The sequence below is a fragment of the Schistocerca piceifrons genome, chromosome 6 (genome assembly GCF_021461385.2).
Source record: "Schistocerca piceifrons isolate TAMUIC-IGC-003096 chromosome 6, iqSchPice1.1, whole genome shotgun sequence".
In the NCBI taxonomy this organism is placed as follows: Eukaryota; Metazoa; Arthropoda; class Insecta; order Orthoptera; family Acrididae; genus Schistocerca; species Schistocerca piceifrons.
In genome coordinates, this window is record NC_060143.1 from 468,854,915 (window position 1) to 468,881,053 (window position 26,139).

Genomic DNA, 26,139 nt, shown 5'->3' on the forward strand with positions numbered 1-26,139 from the left:
TTAAGTTTGTTCCTGGAAGAGAGTTTGATTCATCAACAAAAGAATTACTTCTTGAACACATCGTATCGACGTAATATACGGAAATGCTTACAGCATTTAAAAAATAAGCGCTTCACTTTGGACGGCAGTTTCGAGTGTTACTTTCTCTTTTTGACTTTCGCAAAAAAAAAAAAAAATGGCTCTGAGCACTATGGGACTCAACATCGATGGTCATCAGTCCCCTAGAACTTAGAACTACTTCAACATAACCAACCTAAGGACATCACACAACACCCAGTCATCACGAGGCAGAGAAAATCCCTGACCCCGCCGGGAATCGAACCCGGGAACCCGGGCGGGGGAAGCGAGAACGCTACCGCACGACCACGAACTGCGGACTGACTTTCGCAGCTGCCATTTTATTGCAGTAGTGAGAGTTACGCATTTCATTAGTTTCCTTAAAATACTACAGCCTCCATAATAATACAGGTGTAAGAGTTAGATAAATAAATTATTTTCCTTAGTTTACTTAAAACACTACTACACTACACGGGAAACGCTCTGAAGCATTGTCTGTGACAACTTAGTACACGGATACAGCTATATGGTACTGCATAACGTATTTTGTTGTCCTACAATACAATTTTCGTTTATTTTATTTAGAAATTTGTATAATTTTACCACGTGATAAGATGCGAATTTTCACACTGAAGCAAGCATGTGATGAAAAACAAAAATTGTGCAGGTACGTGGGTAAAATGGGAAAACGTGGTGATGAAGAGAAACGAAATAACGTACCTAAATAACAAACAAAAATTAAGAAAATAAGGGGGGAGATATGATACACTTGGACAAACTTTACAATGCTATATCTCATACTCTACGTCATGACGGAAAGATAGCTTCTATCTTCGACAGTAATGGAGTCTCTCGTGATCACGGAAACAGAGGAATTCTCCTACTTGCTGAGACCTGGTCTTTGGAATTGAAGATTATCGATCACTCTGCAATCCCCTTACAGCACCACGATGTACTTTAAACATGCGCACTTAGAAAGGAACTAAACACTACCTCAAAAACCGCCTCTGCTGCCACAAAGTACTATGTCACTTTCATATCGCTTTTCCGCACTCAATCTAGAATGCTACTGATACAGTTCAGTACAAGTTCGCACATTTTAAGATAGACGAGTTCGCATTTAAGTGACAGAGGGTGTGAAGAGTTGCATCGTCCCGCCTACCGCATCTCTTTACTCCATTGCCTAGTCCACAGATCGGATCATGCTAACTGATGTCACTAAACCCTCAAACGTATCGTAAGGCTTAACATATGGCGGGATTTGTCACTGATAATTATTTTAAATAGTAGGTACACAATAGTAAAATTTTCGCTGATCCTTGTAAACCTGCTTTGTATCTGTTTCCTCAGAATTATATCGTAAATTATCTAAATGCGATCTGAAGAAAAATATTCAGAACTGCGTTATCAATTTCGGACTAACGCCGCCTGCTATCAAACCGTTCTATACTTCACATCTGACAATGAATACACTATCTATCCTTAAGCAGACAATGAAACGAAATATATTGCTGTTTACCTTGCACTAGAAGAGCCTTCACTGGCAAGGCAAGAAGAAATTTGCTACGAGCAGACCCCTTTCTTCTTTATCAAGCCTCAGACTGTTTCTAGGTAACGACACACGTCACTTGCTACCAATACCTATTGTTGGGAGTCTTCGCTCGTCAACGACGTTTAGCAGTGGAGAGAGACTGTCATTTTAAATCAGATATAAAATTTAGCCGAACTATTCGAACGAAAATTATAACACGTTTCAGTATTACGCAGACAGTAAGTCGCCTGTTCATTTACTCACTAACAAGGTGCAAACAACGTAAGAAACCATAGTCTGCCCCCCATCTGCGCTAAATGTAAAACTGGTCTCACTCAAAGGCCGCTGACTGCAAAATAATAATTTCTGCATGAGGTCTCTGGTGACATATAACCAACATGCATCCATATTTGGCGAAAGATGCTGAGAATTAGAAGCACTCCGATCCGGACGGAGACAGATCTGAACGTTGGTCACCGATGGTTAGCACTGTTCGAAAGTCACTCCTATTGGCTGAGGCTCTTGACGGCAGATTTAACATGACTAGTTTTGATCGGAGGCCTTTCTACCACGTGCTGATATCTTGGATGGTGGTGGCGGTATTACAACCCTAGAGAAGTAATATTGTGATGCCCGCTCGGTTAGCCGTGCGGTCTAACGCACCGCTTTCCGGGCGGGAAGCTGAGCCGACTCCCGGCACGAATCCGCCCGGCGGATTAGTGTCGAGGTCCACTTTCTCCACGTACGCGTACACCATAATTACTCTACCACGCAAACATTAAGGTTACACTCGTCTGGTGTGAGACGTTCCCGGGCGAGTCCACTGGGGGTCGAAACTCACAGGCCGGCGGCGGTGGCGGATCGGTTGTAGACGCTTTAGTACGGAATCGCACGACTGCTACGGTCGCAGGTTCGAATCCTGCCTCGGGCATGGATGTGTGTGATGTCCTTAGGTTAGTTAGATTTTAGAAGTTCTAAGTTCTCGGTGACTGATGACCTCAGATGTTAAGTCCCATACTGCTCAGAACCATTTGAAGCATTTTTCGAAAATCATAATTACCCTGTGTTCCGCCGGCCGAAGTGGCCGTGCGGTTCTAGGCGCTGCAGTCTGGAACCGCGAGACCGCTACGGTCGCAGGTTCGAATCCTGCCTCGGGCATGGATGTGTGTGATGTCCTTAGGTTAGTTAGGTTTAACTAGTTCTAAGTTCTAGGGGACTAATGACCTCAGAAGTTGAGTCCCATAGTGCTCAGAGCCATTTGAACCATTTTGAACCCTGTGTTCCGTGTGGGGTGGCGGGGGGGGGGGGGGGGGGGAGTGGACTCCTGTAGCCTGTTGTGTGGTTGTGTACCACTGAGGGCTACGGAGCGGACGAAGCCTCTCCGTCGTTTCTGGGTCTCCAGTTCAATACAATACAAAATTGTGACTTATGTGCTGACTAATTTCAGTTAAAGGCTTCAGGAGGTAGAGCACAAACTGATACATTTGCTCATGCTAATTAATACATCGTGTTTGGCTGATTGGCAACAATGGGGCCCTCAGAACGTTATAGTTTCTTCTCCTTCTGTTTGGGAACAATGAATTCTACAGTGCTGGTATCAGAAATTTTATCACTGGAGTTATCAGTAATGTTCAAGGAATTAAATATGTAGTCAGATTACAACAAACACAGCGAAAACGCGAACACCTAACAAAAGTAATGTACTGAGATGCGTTTTCAGTGATGGAGAAATTGAAATTAAGGCGTTTAATATAAACACCATTGTGTATATTGGATGATTATCAAGCAAAAACAATATTCGGTGCTAATAATTCATATTAATACACGGCAGTAATCACACTCTTAAGATGAAAGGCAGATTGTAAAGTCGGTCGTAAGCCTTCCTCATGGATATGTTTATTCCGTCGTAGATGTGCATTAAGTTTTACTAAACTCATCTATAGAAATTCGGCGTTTCTGTCCTCTGCAACTTGTCACTTCTTACGTTAGATAGAAGTTGTCGGTTCACCACATCTGTTTGCATGTATTATACATGATCGCTCAGCTTCCATTCATCACACACTTCTTATAATCAGCAGTCTTGCTTTCATTTTGAAAGTTTCTTCTAATTTGTGATGATTTGTCGTAGCTGTACTCAGTCTCATCATTTTCTAATAGACATGGAGAGAGAAACTTTTAGAAGCATCATACTGCCATCTGTTAATTAGGAATTCTTCGATTCACTCAAATATCAGTAGTGATATTGCGTCGGCCGTCGTTCGATTCAGACGTAGTTAGAATATATTCCTATAGTGGAGATCTAGATCGTCTACACAAACTCCGATATTTACAAGATTTAAATACGGTTATCTGACAGAGTAGACTATATACAATTAACATCTTCGAATTCCATCCTACATAAATTGAAGGAAATGTGTTAATGTGGCACTTATAGAGTCTGGGCCGTCTAGAAAATTTGTCTCCTTTGGTATTTGTATTGTTAATTCTACATAAGAATATCGCTTTCTCCTAGACCCAATATTTTGTATCCTACCTGTGAATAGGGTAATATTTCATTTAACTTCGATTTCTTCCTTCAAACTAGTTCACTTCTTGGGCACAAAATTAGTTTTATATCAGATTGGCGTAAAATAAAAAAGTGCTTTCTGCTTTTGAAAAACAGTTTACTTTTCAAAACTACATTCGGTATTACTTTCCTATTGAATATTCTGGAACTGACATAACAATGTAGCCGTATGAGGTACATTCCATCATTCCTCTTCATTAGCTTGCTCAAGATACTAGAACACTACAGAGGAAGAAACATTGAGGAACTGCTCTTAAGAAGTAGTGCAAGTATAGTATGTCTCGACAAAAGGATTGTCCTACAATACAGTTTCACTTTATTCCTAAATTATTGTAAATTTATGGTATGGTACAGTATGAATGTTTATCGACATGTAGCTTGTCTGTTACAAAAATGGCAACTGGGGTTTGAAGTGGATAAAAGCTTGTTACGAGATGGTTAAAGTAAACGAAATAACTTACTTACATAACATATGGAAGTACTAAGAAAACTAAGGTACCGAATTTAATGTTCTTGTGCAAAGTTATATAGCTACATTTCGACGACCAGAGACTGTTGGTAATACAGCTTATGAATGCGCCCATAAGGGAGGCTCTTGTCACGAACAGAACCCTGAAATTGCCCTACTTCATGATATCTGGTCGTAGCTGTTCAAGCTTATCTATCACACTTCATAGTAGTAACACTCAAGATATTCTTTAAACATGTGCAATCGGAAAGGAACAAATCACTCCGTCTCCACCTGCCTCTGCTGCCACAAAGCATGACTGCATTTTTTCACAGCGTATTCGAAAAGAATCCAGAATGCGACTAAGGCAGTACGCTTAACGATGCACCCGATCGCAATGACATGAGAGGGAATGTCGAGATTAGTTTCGTCTTTGCTGCTACATCTGTTTACTCCATTTCTTAGTTCGCAGTTAAAGTCGTGCAAACTGATGTCACTAAACACCCAATATGTCGTAAACCGTAACATGTGACGGAAATGTGTGGTGTGTCCTATGAACAAATAATTCCCGGAGGTATGTAATTTAGAGCAACTGAGGGAACGACAGAAAACAGATAAAAATGAAGGTCACAAACAACTGAGCGTAACGCACGTCACCAGAGCCGCATTATTGGTTTATGATCGCAAGTTCGATATGTATCGTTTGGAACCCGCGACTTCGATAGGCAATCATTCTTGGAAATTACAACACTTAACTGTAACATCATACTAAATTGTCACCGAATAGTATTTTAAGGGGTGGGTAAGTAATAGTTAAATTTTCACTTATCCATGTACGCCTGCTTTGTAGCTGTGTCCTAGGAATTGTACCGCAAATTAACTACATGCGATCTACAGAAGAGTATTCAGTTCTCCGTATAGTGCGTCATTGAATTCGGATAGATGTAACTTATTATCAGACTGCGTTATACCTCAGATGCAACAGAGAAAATAGCTATCTACAGGTTAGGCAGACAATGAAACGAGGAGTATTTGATGCTTACCTTGCGCTACAAGAGTCTTCACCGGCAAGGCTAGAAGAAAATTGCTAAGAGCAAATCGCTTTCTTCGTTAGCAAGCCTCAGACTGTTTCTAGGCAACGTCACGGGTGACTTTCTGCCAATGCCTATTGTTGGTGCCTTTGCTTGTCTTATTTGGAATTGAGGGGCCGTCTTTTTAATTCATATGTTACAGACGAGTGAGTGGCAGCAAAGCAGATCGCAACAAGAAGTTAGGTCATCAAAGGCAATTTCCACCACTTTCGCATTTCCTAACCAGTTTTGCACCGATTTACACACATTGCCGCGAACGTACTTTATGCGATCATATTAACTGCCGCGTCACGATTCAATGTTTTCCCCATTGGTTGCAATACATTGGTTTTAAATCTCAGGCTTCGCGTCCATTTCAGCTATTGTTTTCGTTCGTCTGTTCATCTAATTAAGTCCAGTTTCGCTTCCTGAAATACATGCGAATATGGCCCAGAAAGTAATTGAACTGAATTTGTTAGAAAGCTGATCGTTGCATTTCACGAACGTCAGTTAAATGACGTACCATACTTCTACAACAGTTCATTAGATGACGTCGCAACAGAGTTCACTCGGTGCTCTCAGTCTTTATAGATGTACGTTTTATGTTCCTTTGCGGATCAATGAATAAGCAAAAATATTAACAATTTTAGCGGTAAGTAACTCTTACTTATCAGCTATCGTACAGTCGCACCTTCCGAACTTGGAGTTTTCTCGTCTAATAAAACTTGATGCCATAAAGTTTTTTGTCCTCTTAGCAGATGCGTTTATTTTGTTTATGCGCTTCGCTGTACTATGTGAGCAACAGGGTAGTGGAAATGAATGTACAAACCAGTGCTTTCCGCATATAAAAACGTAGTGTATAGAAAGCATCTACGAATACCCTTGAGGAATCTACGTGTCTAACCATGTCAACGAAGAAAATGGATCGGGACAGATGGATGTAATACCCTTCCACTCCTCGCGAAACACAGACCCACGTAATGATTCATTCCAAAATTTAGTGAATCGAACAGTAAGCGTAGCAATAATTGTAAATTTTATACGGTGTGAGTGAGTCGAAGGTACAGATTTGGATGGGTGTAATTCTTTTCTTAAAACCACATAACCCTTTTATTTGTGGGGAACAAAGGGGACCGTAGCCACCGCAGTCATAAACCTCAGACAGCCAACCTCCATTTGGCCAGCCACAGCAACGGTTTCTGAATGACAAATGGGACTCTTGAACACAAACTATCTTCTCAGAAATTTCGTGGACGCATCGATGTACATCAGGGTTCACAACCCCAAGCAGGCGACCATTAGCAGGCTGGGTCACTCGAAGATGGGCATCGCTGTCGACGATACAGAGGAAGCAAAAACAAATATGTCTAGCCAGGCGTTCTACGGGTTTGACTCCGCAGATGGGCGCTACTCGTTCCAGGCTGTTGGTGGAAGGGAACTCGTGTTGTCACTCCACAGCAGACGGTTGGCAGCTTCGTCTAGGAGAATGGGGACTTAGCTGCAGTCGAATGCATTGGATCAGCGGCGACTCCTGTGTCTGCATCCCCTTCACTTCATAAACTATAAGCAGTGATTTGGGGAGGTGGCGGGGGGCTGAGGAGGGAGTAGCCTTTGCAAGCTGCCGTTCCCACAATTCAGAATAAATAAGAAAACTGTAAACTACATATTCCATTCATTTATTTATTCGAATAATGCTTTTGGACGATCCGGTAAATAAACTTCCGTCTTGATTCCCTGTGTTTATTTTCGCTGCTCCCAGAATTCCATTAGTCTTCGCGAGTTCTGTTCCTTTCCTCCCTAGTTACTATTTATTTCTTTTTCAGACCTTGTCTTTCCTGAAGTACTGCTTATGTGTTGCCTCTCGTAAAAGTGTTTTGTTACCTATTATGTCATTCCTGATTCCTTCATGCCTTTCTCAATGTCGGTGATCTATGTGGGTTTGGATCTGGAGTTGTTTACTCAGTTGAAAGTCTGCTTGGTTAATCTTTTACTATCCATTCTGTATATGTTGTTGTTGTTGTTGTTGTGGTCTTCAGTCCTGAGACTGGTTGGATGCAGCTCTCATTGCTACTCTATCCTGTGCAAGCTTCTTCATCTCCCAGTACTTACTGCAGCCTACGTCCTTCTGAATCTGCTTAGTGTATTCATCTCTTGGTCTCCCTCTATGATTTTTACCCTCCACACTGCCCTCCAATGCTAAATTTGTGATCCCTTGATGCCTCAGAACATGTCCTACCAACCGGTCCCTTCTCCTTGTCAAGTTGTGACAGAATCTCCTCTTTTCCCCAATTCTATTCAATACCTCCTCATTAGTTATGTGATCTACCCATCTAATCTTCATTATTCTTCTGTAGCACCACATTTCGAAAGCTTCTATTCTCTTCTTGTCCAAACTATTTATCGTCCATGTGTCACTTTCATACATGGCTACACTCCATACAAATACTTTCAGAAACCACTTCCTGACACTTAAATCTATACTCGATGTTAACAAATTTCTCTTCTTCAGAAACGCTTTTCTTGCCATTGCCAGTCTACATTTTATATCCTCTCTACTTCGACCATCATCAGTTATTTTGCTTCCCAAATAGCAAAACTCCTTTACTACTTTAAGTGTCTCACTTCCTAATCTAATTCCCTCAGCATCACCCGACTTAATTCGACTACATTCCATTATCCTCGTTTTGCTTTTCTTGATGTTATATCCTCCTTTCAAGACACTGTCCATTCCATTTAACTGCTCTTCCAAGTCCTTTGCTGTCTCTGACAGAATTACAATGTCATCGGCAAACCTCAGTTTTTATTTCTTCTCCATGGATTTTAATACCTACTCCGAATGTTTCTTTTGTTTCCTTTACAGCTTGCTCAATATACAGATTGAATAACATCGGGGAGAGGCTACAACCCTGTCTCACTCCCTTCCCAACCGCTGCTTCCCTTTCATGTCCTTCAACTCTTATAACTGCAGTCTGATTTCTGTACAAATTGTAAATAGCCTTTCGCTCCCTGTATTTTACCCTTGCCACCTTTAGAATTTGAAAGAGAGTATTCCAGTCAAAATTGTCAAAAGCTTTCTCTAAGTCTACAAATGCTAGAAACGTAGGTTTGCCTTTCCTTAATCTTTCTTCTAAGATAAGTCATAAGCTCAGTATTGCCTCACGTGTTCCGATATTTCTACGGAATCCAAACTGATCTTCCCCATGGTTGGCTTCCAAACGAGTTGTTTAGTAAGTTGAAAACCAGCTTGGTAAATCTGTTACTATCCATTCTGTATATACGTACAGGAAACTGTAGGCTTGTTTTCCTCATTGTGTTAGATGGCTTTTCAATTTTGATATGGAACTCTCTGTTTGATCATAATTCTTATGCAATATTACTGTTACTTCTGGGTTCCAGTAAGTCCCATACAATTCTTCTTTTAACTTTCGTCAATTTTTCAAGGTCCGCAAATGCTGTCAGTTTAAACGCCTTTGCTGCATTCAGTGTTTGGTATTGTGTTAGTTTTTGTTTCAGGACGACGATTTTGTTTTCTTCCATATATTTTTATGATCATTTGGAACGCCGTTTCCATTTTATGTACTCATTTTTCTGTGTAAATTTTGTCCTTTTAATGGCTTGTTATCCATTCACCTAGGTATTTAAAACAGTTTGTTTCAGATACTGTGCTGCTACAAATTTTAAGATTTCGAGAGGTTTAATTGATATTTATCATGAAATGAGTTTTTTCAAAATGATGTTTTTTACATTTTGCTTCCTTGTTTTTGTAGTTGTGTGATATGTTCGTTGGCACTATGCATGCCATGTCATCGGCAAAAGCCAGACAATCTACGGTGATATTAATGGGGATTCTTCCTAGTAGGAACACCCTTAGTAATGAAGGATTCCTCCATTCTCAAACAACCTTCTCTAACGCTCAAATAAAAATTAGCGGTAGTTAACTATCTGCCCGTCTTACCCATTATTTTATTTCAAAAGTTTTTCAAAGTTCAAAAAAATGGTTCAAATGGCTCTGAGCACTATGGGACTCAGCTGCTGTGGTCATCAGTCCCCTAGAACTTAGAACTACTTAAACCTAACTAACCTAAGGACATCACACACATCCATGCCCGAAGCAGGATTCGAACCTGCGACCGTAGCAGCAGCGCGGCTCCGGACTAGAGCGCCTAGAACCGCACAGCCATCGCGGCCGGCTCTTTCAAAGTTCCCAAATAAATTTTACTTTTGATGTTTTTGTTTCTTAAAGTTTCTTTAATTATTTTGTATTGTTTTACTGTTGGGTTCGAATTCCTTTATAACATTGACTGTTGCATTTCTATCAATTCAGTAGTATTGCTTTTTAAAATCTTCATTAATTATCGTGTATGTCCAGTTTCTCATTTGGCTTATTTCTATTATCTTCTCTAGAGGTAGTATTTGCTTTGGAAAAGACATTTCCATCCTAAATCCTGCTTGATACTCTCCTATTTCTGGGTCAGTAATTACTTCAGCCCTCTTTAAAAGTTCCATAGACAAGATCTTACGTCAAACTGGCAAGAGAGAGATCCGTCTGTAATTATTAGGATCAGTTTTTCTTAGTTTTCTATCTAGTGAGTGTATTCGTTGATTTCCATTCACAAAGTAAGCTGTTTTTTGACCAAATTTCATTAACGATGGCTGTTAGGCATAAAGTAATGTCGTTACTAGAGTGTACCCGTAATTCAGCAACTGTATTGGTTTCTCTGGATGTTTCGTTATTTTTGAGTGATTTGTAAAATTTCTCTGATTTCATCCAATGTTGGTGGCTTTGAGTCTGATTGTATTTTGATTACATTATCAAAATGAAATTGTTGCTTTGGTGGATCGCAGTAGTGCAGTTCTTTGAAGTAATCCATAAGTATTCTGCAGTTCTCAGTGTCATTACGTATGCAATTTTCTGTCTTTTTGGAGATATAAACTGTAAATTTGGTGGTGTGTACTTTCTTAAATTATTTTTCAATGTTTTATAAAAGTTCACTTTGTTGTTTCGCTTAAAGTGTGGCTCAACTGACCTTATATGCTATACACACATCTTTTCGAGACATTTTGTGGATGTTTCCCAGCTTCTGTATTATTTTTCCTGATCCTGTCTCTCTTATTTGCGTTCCAGTCATTCTAAGCTCGTTGTCTGTTTATAATTAACTCAACACTATCATCACTCCACCATCATCACTCTACCATTTCTTTTAAAGAGAGGTAGTTTTTTCTGTCGTGTCAGTAACGTCTTTTTGAAGTTCTTCCCAAAATTTAGCCACCGTGTATTCCAAATGTCTTTACTAATACTCTTCTCTAGACAACTTCTGTATCCACATATTTAGAAATTCAACTTCAACAATTTAAAAAAAAAACATGCTCTCAGTAATTGGACCTAACCTCAATACCACTTAGCCAATAAAGGTGTAGAGGGAATTCATAATACCTCCGACAAGTTTACATTAAACATTGGAGCTAGGTTCACTGAGTGATAATACTTACTGAACTGCACTTCTTTTCGAGTACGTTTCAATCTGTGTCGTACGTGTACTGAATGATGCCATGAAGCGTAGAATCTGAGCACGCCCTAAAACCCTAGGCAAGAAGTTTACCATCATCACGTCGCCACCTCGTCTTACCACGGCAGGATTGTTCACCCAATACCGTTCCCCCGATTTTAGTGAGGTTGGTCGGCTACCAGCTATACAAAGCAGCTCCATCATTTCATGAGCTACTTTTCAATTATTTCGGCTGCGCTTCTAGTCGGCACTGATCAGTGCAGGGTCCAACTGACCCGAGAGCAGGCTGTTTAAAGACTATAAATTGGCTGGTGGGGAGTTGGGATTAAAGGTAAACATAAGACTACCGGTTATTGCCTTTTGCACTGCAATATTAAGAGTAAACCCTAACCACAATAGGGGCTCTCCCTATTGCGTGGGAATTGCTGCACAGGTTCATTAAACGTATCAGATGACAATTCCTGTTCACTGTATGCAATGCAGGTTTGCTAATACCGCAAATTCTAGACCGCAATACGAGTGACTTAATCCGTTAGCCCTTCCCCTTTCAAACGAAATTCTCTCTAATCTTAATCCGCGTTTTGAACACGACCAGATGACTGACCACTGGTGTTTCATGACAGTACTTGAATACTAAGGAAACTAAATCAGACCGCAGTTTGACCTCATACCCTTGTATACCGCGGCCTGCACGACACAATACGTTTCCCTTAAAACAACAGGCTTCCTCATTCCTTTTCCTTTCCTTAATTGAACTTAGCTCAGGACCAACGTTCTGCTGCACCGCCACATCTTAGAGAAGTGGAAAACTACTAAGAATATGACAGTGTCGATTACCTGGTGATTCTGGTGAGCTCCTTCTCAGAAAACTTTCACCAAGGTGTTCAGCCGCATTTTCGTTAAACATGCGACTCAAGTCATCGTTCACGACATATTCAGTGTCACGGTTACTCAAAACGCTAAATGGGAGCGCTAACATTGCGTAGTCTCCACTTGCAGATTCGCCCCCCTACGCCATGGCTTTGCCAGTACCGAACTGCGAGCCTGGTAGTCGGAATCTAAGAGATGGTTGATGTTCCAGATGTAGTTTAAACTACTTGAGAGTCAGCAAAATGCGGAATATTTTGCTTCAGGCGGAGGGAAGCTACATGAGACGTACGAAAAATCACCAATTCGAAAATTAATTTTAATAGTTCACGAACTCCGCATTATGTCTGCTGAATTGGCAGCTTTCAGAACTAAACTTTGTCAGCCTTTCCGGGAATTTATACCGCTCATGACAAACGGAAGTCCCGTCTTCGTTGACAGTGTGCCACAATTTCCGTTATCGAGAAAGACACTAACGGGCTCCCTATTTCAAATCAAACATGCAAATTGGATTCGGCCACTAGGAATAGCAGTAATCTTGTGGAATGCCCTTCGTGATCCCCCCCTTAACACGCTGTCAGCTATCGCTAGACCTCCCCGTGTTTCACAGTTCCTTGCTGTGTGTTTACCCACATTACTCTTAACACTTTATAATAGACGAATGTGGCTACCGGCTTGGGTTACTATCTGTACCATTCTGCCAACGAGGATCATAGCCTTCCCATTCTGGACAGCATACTTTTGCAGGTTGCCCACAAATCACTAAACCTTCTAAGTGGCGTAAGCTTTGTGGCTAGTCACAAAACAGCAATCCAAAGTGGTCACTAGGTCGCCCTCATTATAGCGTATTTTCAGCTATTTGCACTTGGCTAGAACCCAAACACGAACTTCAACCACTATTTCTGCTTGTCTTAATATACCATTCTAACAGTATGTATGCATGGTCTCGCAGCAGTGTGAATTAATGAAATCCTCTTGGGCTTCCAGCTGTTTCAGGTAGTTAAAATGTGTTATTTGGACTGAAAGAGAGCACAGGTGACGTCACAACCAATGGCGAAGCTATTTAATGGCGATGCCACAGTGAAACATTAGTCAGTTTCAACTTGAAAATGGCCGAGGACAGCTACGACGAAAGCTCGTGGGATTTTATTGAGCCGACGTTGTCGATGCACAAGAAAAATTTATTAATGCCATTCTAACTGTTCTCCATGTCGCTGCACCACAAAATACCCGTTGTCGATTAGCTTACGTCGAGCATGTGCGTGTAGATTATTTCGATGAATTAGCTCCCAGAATATATTAAAGGAAGTTTCTACTATATGTACTCAGATAAACGCTTCTACAACCTCCGATCCATTTAGGGACTCAGCAACTGATAACAATGTTCAGTACTTTACTCAAAAAATTACGCTACATTCTGCAAATCTAAAATAATAATAACAATAATAATAACCCCACTTCCTCGGTAGCACCTTCTGCAATACGCCACCATCGCGTAACTCGTCAACCACATTAACTATAGAAGTAGACACACGACGAATTTGCTCTCGTATCTGTTGATCTAAGAGTGCGCTCAGTTTCACTTCCCACTTGAGCTAACGTACCCTATATTCTACCAGTGAATTACTCAGCCATGCAGACAGTAATTTACACACACAAACAGATTGTACGAGAATGCACAAATCCGGAGCCCTGATATCATAATGAACAATGCGGGCTCTAATAGCATTAACCTGAAAGTAACTTAAAATCTATACCCTCCTCAAAGTTAGCGAACCAACCTGCTATAGCAGTCTTGCTGCTGGAGATGGCATCACTCACCTCTGATTGCTTCTAGTCTGGCAGGATCGTGGGAAGTGCAACAACATCCCAGAGACATCTGCAATCTCAGGTCCGTGACCCGACCTATCAGCATCATGGTGTTTAACATGTAAATGAGGTCTTCTCTCCACACCGCCGGGTATCTCCCTGGCTGCCTTGCTGAAACACTGCAGTAGCAATGAATTTACACTAAATTAAATACAAGACTAAATATATCAATTAGTAAAGTAACTACTCCTTCCCCACGAACAAGTTTTTATTTTATTTTATTTTATTTTATCTCAGACACCTCGCTACTCTGTAACCACGCTCTTCTAGCATAGTGTTATGAGATAACTGAGTGGAAATGATAAACTGAGATGGACGTTATTTCAAGAACTTCCATACTATCATTAAAGGAAAACATCAATATTCAATTCAACAACTTACTCAGCAAAAACAAAATGCAAGTACAGTAATTTCTGGAAGGCACGATAATAAAATAAATTGAAGAGAAGAATTTATGATTACCTAATTATACATGCATGGAAAAATACTGCTGTAATACGAGTGACATTAAGGCTCAGTAAGACAAAATATTCCATTTTACATAAACAGCGCTACTAATTTTTGAAAGCAGTTTACAAAATGTACTATAAGTATTTACATGAAATTTCTGCCATTTGATTGTGTAGATGGATTAAGTCCGTTGCTCGTGGTCTCGCGGTAACGTTCTCGCTTCCAGATTACGGGGTCCCGGGTTCGATTACCGGCAGCGTCAGGGATTTTCACCTGCCCCGAGATGTCTGAGTGTTGTTGTGTCGTCTTCATCATTATCATTCATCCCCATTACAGTTGGAGGAAGGCAACGACAAACCACCTCCGTTAGGACCTTGCCTAGTATGGCGGGGCGGGTTTCCCGCATCGTTCCCCTACACTCTCTCAAGAAGCATTGGACTTCATTTCCAGATGGTTTATGGTACTGTACAGTCACGATTTTGAAATATGCTATTTTCAAGTACCACAATGCCACATATGATCAGACTTAAACGATCTACACAGTCAAATGACGGATCTCTGACCTAAATAACTGTGACCCTATACCATGGCAAGATTATAACACTCGTCCCAAAACTGAGTTCCTATTAAATATAGCAACCAATACGACTGGAGACACTGCACTCATAAGCGTAACACAGCAGACTCGCCATTTAGCAGCGACACAAACGGATTCCTGAATCTCGACCAGAGCGTTTCTGTACAAGCAACGAAGAACACCAGGGCTCACAGCCCCACGCAGGCTATCATTAGCACTTTGGAACTCACAGTGCAGGCTTTCTCCCTGACGACACTCAGCCAGCAAAAATAAACATGTCCAGCCAGGGATCCAGCGGGGTCACAGCACGTTCCTATCTGTCGGTGGAGGAGAACACGCGTTGTCACTCCGCAGCAGACGGCAGACAGCTTCGATTAGTAGGCGCCACAATCGCACTGCCCACAGCGCCACCCAACATGGTGTATTTTGCAGACTTTTCCCCATGTCCCTGTTTTTAACTGTCTTCTCTTCCGTTTATTGGTATTAATGTGTAGCCGTGTTTAACAGCTCTATTTGTCTTCGTATTCTACAGTTCTAACATAGTGCGTATTGTGGTGTCACCGCCAGACACCACACTTGCTAGGTGGTAGCTTTTAAATCGGCCGCGGTCCGTTAGTATACGTAGAACCCGCGTGTCGCCACTGTCAGAGATTGCAGACCGTACGCCGCCACAGGGCAGGTCTATAGAGACTTCCTAGCACTCGCCCCAGTTGTACAACCGACTTTGCTAGCGATGGTTCACTGACAAAATACGTTCTCATTTGCCGAGACGACAGTTAGCATAGCCTTCAGCACGTCATTTGCTACGACCTAGCAAGGCGCCATTATCAGTTGCTATTGATATTGTAAATAATGAACAGACAAGAGCTACGTTCAACATTAATGGATTAAAGTTAAGTATTCCACCATCTGCGTCCGTTTTTCTAAGTTCTAATTTCCTTGTCCTGTTCCAGACCTCACGCCAGCCTGCGTGAGCTAAAACGCGTGCCTTTCGGCTTCCTCTATTCATAAGGGTTGGCTCTCCTGCCAATCCACAACACGTATGACACGAGTTGTTTTAGCGCCCTAAAAGAAAACAAACAACACACCACTGCCGACCATCAGAAGCCTACTAAGCCATTCCCTCCACCTAAGCAAGCAACTCCTCCCACGAGTAAGGAAAAACGTCCTTCAAAAAGTAATTCCAAGTTGAAGAAAGTGGCAGTTAATCCTTCGCATCGGAGAACTCTCTCCCTCTCAGACCTGGACTATGCTCTTTAGCGTATGGACTTAAATCGGAGAGACCGGACAGTGGGGAACCGACTTCTGTTCCCCCTGTCCTCCCGAGTAAAACACCGCCTCTCAGGGAGAAAGAAACTACTAAGCATCGCTAAACAAAGACTTCCGCATGGACATCTGCGTAGCGGTGGATTTTAAATAGATACCGATCACATTTGGATGAATTACAGCTCCTAGTCCAGGAGAAACCGCTCTGCATCTATATGTTCAAATTTGTCTGAATTCCTAAGGGACCACACTGCTTAGGTCATCGGTCCCTAGACTTACACACTACTTAAATTAAATTATGCTAAGAACAACACACACGCCTATGCACGAGGGAGGACTCGAACCTCTGCGGGAGGGGCCGCACAGTCCGTGACATGACGCCTCAAACCGCGCGGCCACTACGCGCAGCGATCCGTATCTGCTTACAAGAAAATCATTTTAAAGTCGCCCACGCACCTGCATTACAGGGTTACCACCCCTACAGGAAGGACGATACTACTGGAGACGGGACTAAAGGTGGAATGGCTGTTTTCGTTGATGACAGATGACATTCCTCTCCTGTCTCTGTTGCCATCGCCATACAAGCAATTGCCATGATAGTTCTAGCACCTGTTAACACCACGCTATCCCTTTGTATCTTCCACTTCTTGATGTCTCTGGATGAAGAGGCACTGACACAACTCTTCTGGGCACGCCCACGCCCATTCCTCCTTCTGGGGGACTTCAGAGCACACAAAGTGCTGTGGGGCTCGGCTACCGCTTGCTCCAGTGGTCGGATGATTGAGCGACTCGTCCATTCCGAGAACATCTGCCTTCTGAACACGGGTCAGATGACACACTTTTCCCCAGCCACAAGATCTGTATCAGCCCTTGACCTTTTTTTTTTTTTTGTTCCCTAGCTATTGCAGACATTGTTCAGTGGGAAGTATCTACAGATTTATATTCTAGTGACCTCTCCCCTATGTGGATCCGTTTTCTGACTTGAATGGAGGCTGACAGGAACCACGAAGATGTGTGATACAAAGGGTAAGTTGGTGGCAGTACAATCGACAGGCTAATTTTGAGCAAAAGGATTGTGTACAAGAGACGGTGGCCCATATCACTTGTGAGATTCAATGGGCTGCTGCCGTGTCCATCCCAAGGTCTAGTAACCACCTCTGACTATGGCCTGTACCTTGGTGGAATGACGAATGTCGATTGGCAATCAGGGCCAGACGAACAGCTCTGCATACCTTCAAACACCATCCAACTACAGAAAACCTTCATGCCTTCGGATTCACGAAAGCACATGGAGGTGAGTGATAGAAGAACGGAAGAGGGCTTCCTGCAAGGAATTTACAACTTCCAATAATTGATCCAATGGACCACTTCCACTCTACATATTTGAGACTTAATAAGGCTGATTTCAGGCAAGGGCCATGCACATCCATTATGACTTTTTCAAGTAATGTGGTCATGCTGGACGCACCAGAAGACATGATTCAGGTTTTAGCTGAACACTTTCTTACTGTCATTACGTCGTCCAGACAAGTAGCTGCTTTCCAGGTGTTCCATAGGACTGTTGAGATGAGGAAACTCCATTTCTCATCGTATAATGAGTAAAACCTTCGTACTCCATGTGGGAAATGGAATCAGCTCTGTCTGTGGCTACAGACACTGCCCCAAGACCTGATGACATCCATTGTGTCATGCTTTGTCATCTGTGCCCTGAAGCGAAACGACAGCTCCTCTCTTGTATCAATGAGATCTGGTTTGATAGACACTACCCCACGAATTGGAAGGAGGCAGCATTAATTCCATTTTGGAAACATGGCAACGACCATAGCGCCCCTACCAATTACCATAGTGTAGCCCTTACCAGCAGTATGAGTAATATTCCTGAACACATGGTCAACCGCCGCCTTGTCTGACTGCTCGAATCCTGAGGTTACCTGAGCCGCTCCCAGTGCGGTTTCAGGCGCTACCGTTCCACCCCTTACAACTTAATTGTACTGAAGACGACGATACAGGAGTCCTTCTTACACCGAGACCATTTGCTTTGTATGAGTTTTGACCTCGGAAAAGCATACGACACTGCTTGGAGGTACAACATCCTTAGCCAACATCATGAACGGCGACTACGTAGTCGCCTGCCACTTCTTACCCAATCCTTTCTCGAGACCCAGCGTTTTCGACATCGGGTTGGCGATCCTTTGTCTGACTGCTATGTTCAAGAGCACGGTGTCTTCCAAGGCATTGTACTCAATGTCATACCGTTTGCCATTGCTGTCAATGTCTTTTCCTCTGCAGTGAAGAGCCCTGTCAAATACTCTTTGTTTGTGGATGACTTTGCAATCTTTTGCTCTTCTTGTAACGTTACAAAGACGACGATGCAGTTACAGCTGACCGATAGGAGCTGGAAACCTGGGCCAGGACAACTGGTTATCGGGCCTCACCAGAGAAGACAACATGGATGCATTTTAACGGTGGTCATGTAAGTTTTAACTAAAAAGTACTCACAGTGGGGAACAATAATTTACGTTCTCAAGAAACTGATCGCTTTTTGGGTTTGTTATTTGTCTCGAAATTAGCTTAGGCTTTCACACCTGAAAGACCTACGAACAAAGGGCTTCCAGCCATTGAATATTTTGAAATGTCTTTCCGGACAAATATGGGAAGCTGACGCTTCCGTTCCCTGCAGTTTTACAAGACATCTGTTCGATTACGTTTAGATTATGGCAGCGCGTTCTATGGATCAGCCCTTATTTCCTTTCTCGAGATGTTAGACGCTTTTCGTGTTTAGGCTATTTGGATATCGACTGGAGCCTTTCGGACGAGCGTAGTTCACAGTCTGTGTGCAGAGGCTGGTGAACCACCACTCTGATTCGACGATGTATCCTTTGGGCTCGACAGGCACTGAAAATCTCAGCGTCACCTCAGTCAGTGGCATTTAGTGTAGTGGTCGAAACCACCAATGAACGGCTGTTCAGGAATCGGCCCCATGCAACCAAACTATTTGGGATGTGTACTACCGACTGTCTCAAGGATATGGATCTATCAGACCTCCAAATGCACAGACAAGAATGGAAAAGCGCTGGTGTCTTCAGAGGCCCAAAGTGATTTTAAATTGACATGGTATAAGAAAACTTGTACTCAGATTATGTTTTTACAACTCTGTTTTCGTCCATTTTAGGTATGAACCACGGTTTTATCCTTATTTGTGCTGATGGGTTCCAGCAAGAGAATATTCTCAGGTGTTCTGCTGTTTTGCCTGATGGGGTTCTCAAAGTGTGTCTTCCGGAACAATTTACAAATTATGATTCTGACTGGCATGGCATTCTTATGACACTGGAAGAGGATTCACAGACATCACTATACAAGGTTTCTTGTCCGTTCCGTCTTGCTCAGTGAACTACCAGCATTTCACAAAATGTATGCAATAGATCATCTGATTCAACTCATCCACGACTCCTTACAGCAGATCCAGCACCGTGGCAAAGGGGGGATGTTTTGCTGTATATCTGGCCACATAGAGATACAGAGTAACAACGTGGCCGACAAAGCAGCGATGAAGTGTATCTTGATGGTGCTGTCCGTCAGTGTCCCATCCTGTTACACACCATCATATCATTTTGTAATTGAAGCATCATGCATCAGTGGGAGACTGAAAGGTTGCAGGTGAAAGAAAACAAAATGCGGTCTCTCAAATCGACTACTAGACGGCCGAAGTGGCCGTACGGTTCTAGGCGCTGCAGTCTGGAACCGCAAGACCGCTACGGTCGCAGGTCCGAATCCTGCCTCGGGCGTGGATGTGTGTGATGTCCTTAGGTTAGTTAGGTTTAACTAGTTCTAAGTTCTAGGGGACTAATGACCTCGGCAGTTGAGTCCCATAGTGCTCAGAGCCTTTTGAAATCGACTACTCAGGTGTATCGCTACATTAGTAAACAGAGACAATGCACTACTACACTGGTGGACACCAGTTGCCTACAACTGAAGAGCGTAATACGTCCTCTAACAATTAAGATCGTAATACGGCCTCTAACAACTGAAGAGCGTAATAGGGCCTCCACCGTTATAAATAATCCTCATAGGAAAATGATATTAGGGAAAAATATTTGTTTCGATGTCCCCTACTTTCCACCCTGCAGATTTAAACTATCCAGAATACGCTGTTACAAGAAGTTCCATGTTAGGTGCCATGATATTCATATTCAGTTGCCGAAATTAAATATCACCTACTCCCAGCATTACCACCTGTAGACAAATTCCATATGCTTTCGCCAACAACTATTCCCGCAAATAATCCATCGCACACCATTTCAAACGTATGCCCCTTTTGTTTTATAAGGAGGATCAAGCATAGTTTGTCTTCTCCATTTGTGAATGTTCGCGATCACGAGAACACACAATTTTGTGCATTATGGTGTATAAACCTAAGAATATTTTCATAATTTGGTGCTCCACAACTGCAATACGTTTCACCAAAGATATAGTTATAGAGTTACGTCATCAGCGGCTGTCAAAAATTTGATTTTCTACTAGTTTCGGCCGGTACGTGAACGATATCCTGGCACTGCATTTTATGGCATTTCGCTGTTTCCTGTCTTCTCATTAAGTTGTATAGAAAAGCTTCAGTGTTGTTGTTATTAAACGTCACTAATACACATTTCCTATCTGGATACATAACTTTGAAAGTCTTTGACAGTAGCTGATGGTGAGTATGCGCTAATGTGTATCGTATAAACCTAATAATTACAACACGCGTTAATAACGTAACATACTGGAGTGTATCCTCCTCACTCCTTGACTTCTACAAGTACTGAAAATGCTGCAATTAGTGAAGCAAGTACATTCTACTGTAGATAATTTTTTTTCTTTTTTTGCTGCAATTAGTGAAGCAAGTACATTCTACTCTAGATAATTTTTTTTCTTTTTTTTGCCTTTTATGTGAAGATGGAAACAGTATCAAATTCTCGTCAGAGTTTGTGTGGGTGTGTCTGTGTCTGTGTGTTTGTTAGTGCGTGGGTGTATGTGCGTGTGGCAGTGGCGGGGGGGGGGGGGGGGTGAGCGGCGGGATGTAAATCGGTTGGTCTTTATGTAAACGTTGTTTTGAGAATGGAAGAAAATTGAGGGTACAATTCATGATGGAAAAGAAGTAGTAAACTTGACCCCGGAGCAAAATATATCTTGGAAAGCGTAAATTATTAACTGAATACGAGAATTACGTTTACATCTTGTCAATTATGGATTGCGAACTGCTGCTATTTTCTACAGTAAAACATTCCACTGTAGGTGCTTTAAATGGGTTTTATTGCCAAAATTTTTCAGAATAAACCATTTAGAGTCGTTCACTTGTGCTTTAGTAAACTGGGTCCAACATGACAGGCTGTGATGTTGCGTTAACTTGGAAACATCAGTGCTACGAATTTTCAACTGTTCGTCCGAATATGGTATAGGACACCTACACCTCACTTGATGTCGCCAAAAAGTTGAAACATCCTTGAAACCAGCGATCTGCTGCAGAGCGCACTCTTGTTTCTGCGTCGCTTGAGAACTTCAGCATCAGTGAGAAGCAGCTTGATTGCAGGATAAATGAATTCACAGAGTTGTGAATCTATAAAAGAAGAAAAACCAGATTATAATAACCACATAAATTTATAAACGTATCATTTATGTGCTAACGAGATAAATTGTTAGAACAAAATTGTAAAAATGTTCTGCTGTATCAGGTACATTGACAATATGTCAGTTCATATAGAAACTACTCCAGATACGCAGCTATCTCTGCTCACAAATGGAAAGAAATACACTTCCTTCTTTCAACTATCACAACTTAGCTGAGTGCACTACGTATCTAAGAAGGTTTACCTAACCTGTATTTGAACAGTTGTAGCTTAACAATGCGGTTACGAGTGTCCCTTAGTAACACTAAGAAGTATTATATAGATTATAAGTACGTATCCAACACTAAGGAAAACAAATATTTAACATACTTACATCATTAATGCTGTTGGCAATTAAGAACCGAACTTGCCAATATGAATCCTCTGCGTATTTATACAGAACAGGCAGAAGATGTCTGTATACATCATCAGATAGCTTCTTAGCTTTAAGCAAAGCGATTAAAGCCTGTGTCGCCTCCAAGTGAAGACCAATCTGTAAAAATAAACGAAAGTTGTAAAAACTGATTCGCTATGTGTACTAGTTAATGAGCGTAAGTGGATAAGAAATTGTCTTTATGTACCTTATCTTCCAGGGCCTTCTCGAAAATGGGTACTACATGAGAAGCAAAAAACTGGACATCAGCGTCTTCAGCTATAGCAGGCAACATGGACAGTGCCATTCTTCGCACTAACATATCTTCATCCTCACACAGACGATGAAACAGTTCACCTAGGTACTCTGCAATCAAACAAAATACGAAAATCAAATTCGTTTCAAAATGATAGTTGGCTACAGAGGTTTCTTTTACAATAAGCTTCAAGTATACAGTTCTTCAGATTTGATTAATTACCTTTTACTGTGGGAGTAACTCGTCCATAAATGGCGCATAGATCCTTGCAAGCCAATAGCCGAGAGGTACTCCTTTCTCCTGCCACTAGCTTTTCTATATTCGCAACTGTGTCCCGAGTGTTCGGATGTGTTACGTCAGCACCGTAACTGATGGTTGATTTGTGCTCGTATACTTCTCCAAGAGTACACTCATACCAAGTGGGAGCCTGCAAAATAAACGGGACGTTAAGTAAAATAAATACTGAAAAACAGAATGTTTGACAACATCTGTATATAATTCTGAAAATCCGGTTAAACCCCATGCTCTTAAGCAAATACTGACTGTCATTTACAATGAAAACCAACTTGGTCTTTGGAACACTAAATTCAGTACCCAGTTTAGTGATAATTTGTTCTAATTTTAGTTTTGGTCGCCCTTAACTTGTTCCACAACGTGTTAATAGAATGTTTCCAAAAAACTCTGAAAGTTTATCTGCTAAGAGCATGTTGGGCCTACTTCACTGTTGTTAATAGTTATGAGCTGTTTGTTACATATATGCATCATCATTATCCCAGATGCTGACTGAAATTATTTTAATTCCGCATATCTATTACTGTATTTATACAGTCAAGATTGATTGTTACCCTTCGTAATGAATTGCTGCATTATCTTATAAATTTCTAAGTATGTGATTCAGGTAGCTCTGTAATTTGCATGGACTGTGTGATAAAATAACGATGTGAGAACACCTGCCTGGAAGGAATCGTAGTGAAGAACTTTAATCATCGTGTATGACCTTTCTACGACAGTTACCCCGGAAGATAGCCCTACCGTTTACCAGGTGCTCTAAAATGTGCGCCTATGTGGGGAGTGCAACATAGCCTACACTTTTGGAATATGCGAGTATGAGAGTGAAATGCGACTTGCAAATATTTTCTTCGGAATTTAATTTTAATTTCTAATTTAAAAATATGAATAGCGGAGCGAATATATTGCGTCTTACAGCAAACGTGATCTTAATATAATGCCTAACTGCAGAAGGTAATCTCAGAATGACCGTTGTTGCGCTAGTGGTGTGACATACCTCTTCAGGTAGCGAGGCACCGCACCAATGCGACATCGCGATGTTCATGCCCGGGTCGCAGATCATCTCGTCATCGTCATCCTCATAGAAGGGCTGCCTACGCCTGAGGAACACCCAGAGGCAGCATCCTCCTTTCTTGCACAGCAAACTCCGGAACAAGCTCCGAAACATCTACGAAATGCAAACGGCCGTATCAGTATCTGTTGAATGGCGAGTGACTCGTAGATATCAACAAAAAAAAATTAAAAAAAATTGCGATGCCTCTTAGGAATTCGAATAATAATGGTAAATCTTCATATGTTCACAGAGGATCGTGATACGTGTTGGCGTTAATGTCGATAGTAAATCGTCTGCAGATGATAGCGAAACCAATAACTTCTCATTGTGTTTACCAAGAGGCGAAGAGTAAAAGATATATGGCCCAAAGAATTTTTGTCTCATTATGCAGGTATATATCGACTTCTAGGAAGGAAAATTTAGATTCTATCATCTAATTTGAAGACGTTATCATCTGTAGCAGACGTAATGTCCAGAATGATGTAATTAGGGTCAAATCTGTACAATTTGTACAGAAACCAGATGGCAGTGATAAGAATCGAGGGGCCTGAAAGGGAAGCAGTGGTTGGGAAGGGAGTGAGACAGGGTTGTAGCCTCTCCCCGATGCTATTCAATTTGCTCGTATATTGAGCAAGCAGTAAGGGAAACAAACGAAAAATTCGGACGAGGAATTAAAACCCATGGAGAAGAAATAAAAACTTTGGGGTTCCCCGCTGACATTGTAATTCTGTGAGAGACATCAAAGGATCTAGAAGAGCAGTTGAACGGAATGGACAGTGTCTTGAAAGGGGGATATAAGATGAATATCAACAAAAGGAAAAAAGAGGATAATGGAATATAGTCGAATTAAATCAGGTGATGCTGAGGGAATTAGATTAGGAAATGAGACACTTAAAGTGGTAAATGAGTTTTGCTGTTTAGGGAGCAAATAACTGATGATGGTCTAAGTAGATAAGATGTACAATGTAAACTGGCGATGGCATGGAAAGCGTTTCTGAAGGTGAGAAATTTGTTAACATGGGATATAGATTTAAGTATGAACAAGTCTTTTCTGAAAGTATTTGTATGGAGTGTAGCAAAGTATGGGAGTAACACATGGACGATAAATAATTTAGACAAGAAGAGAATAGCAGCTATCGAGATGTAATGGTACAGAAGAACCCTGGAGATTGGATGGGTAGATCACGTAACTAATGTTGAGGTACTGAACAGAATTGGGGAGAAGAGACATTTGTGGCACATCTTATCTAGAAGAAGGGATCTGTTGGTAGGACACGTTCTGATGCATCAAGGGATCATCAATTTAGTATATGGAGGGAAGCAGGGAGGGTAAAAATCGTAGAGAGAGACCAAGGCATGAATACACTAAACAAATTCAGAAGGATGTAGGTTGCAGTAGTTATTCGGTGATGAAGAAGCTTCCACGGGATAGAGTAGCTTGGAGAGGTGCATCAAACCCGTCTCTGGATTGAAGGCCACAACAACAACAACTGTGGCTGCTTGAGTTTTCATTTGTCACCGGAGATACAGTCGTATTATTGTAGTATATCCGTAATCATACAAAATTTAAGTTTGTTCCTGGAAGAGAGTTTGATTCATCAACAAAAGAATTACTTCTTGAACACATCGTATCGACGTAATATACGGAAATGCTTACAACATTTAAAAAATAATCGCTTCACTTTGGACGGCAGTTTCGAGTGTTACTTTCTCTTTTTGACTTTCGCAAAAAAAATGGCTCTGAGCACTATGAGACTTAACATCGATGCTCATCAGTCCCCTAGAACTTAGAACTACTTAAACATAACTAACCTAAGGACATCACACAACACCCAGTCATCACGAGGCAGAGAAAATCCCTGACCCCGCCGGGAATCGAACCCGGGAACCCGGGCGGGGGAAGCGAGAAAGCTACCGCACGACCACGAGCTGCGGACTGACTTTCGCAGCTGCCATTTTATTGCAGTAGTGAGAGTTACGCATTTCATTAGTTTCCTTAAAATACTACAGCTTCCATAATAATACAGGTGTAAGAGTTAGATAAATAAATTATTTTCTTTAGTTTACTTAAAATACTAGTACACTACACGGGAAATGCTCTGAAGCATTGTCTGTGACAACTTAGTACACGGATACAGCTATATGGTACTACATAACGTATTTTGTTGTCCTACAATACCATTTTCGTTTATTTTATTTAGAACTTTGTATAATTTTACCACGTGATAAGATGCGAATTTTCACACTGAAGCAGGCATGTGATGAAAAACAAAAATTGTGCAGGTACGTGGGTAAAATGGGAAAACGTGGTGATGAAG

At 41.6% G+C, this 26,139-nt stretch overlaps 1 protein-coding gene across 1 annotated transcript in view; it reads right to left on the bottom strand.

The window, feature by feature from the left end:
• LOC124803386 (serine/threonine-protein phosphatase 2A 65 kDa regulatory subunit A beta isoform-like) overlaps positions 1-26,139 on the bottom strand; it is a 117,478-nt gene that overhangs the window by 78,221 nt on the left and 13,118 nt on the right. Inside the window, exons 2-4 of the mRNA XM_047264571.1 lie at positions 22,432-22,589; positions 22,185-22,343; positions 21,660-21,801 (exon numbers count right to left, since the gene is read on the bottom strand). Of these exons, the coding sequence (XP_047120527.1) occupies positions 21,660-21,801; positions 22,185-22,343; positions 22,432-22,589 (459 nt within the window). The remainder of the gene's footprint in view (positions 1-21,659; positions 21,802-22,184; positions 22,344-22,431; positions 22,590-26,139) is intronic.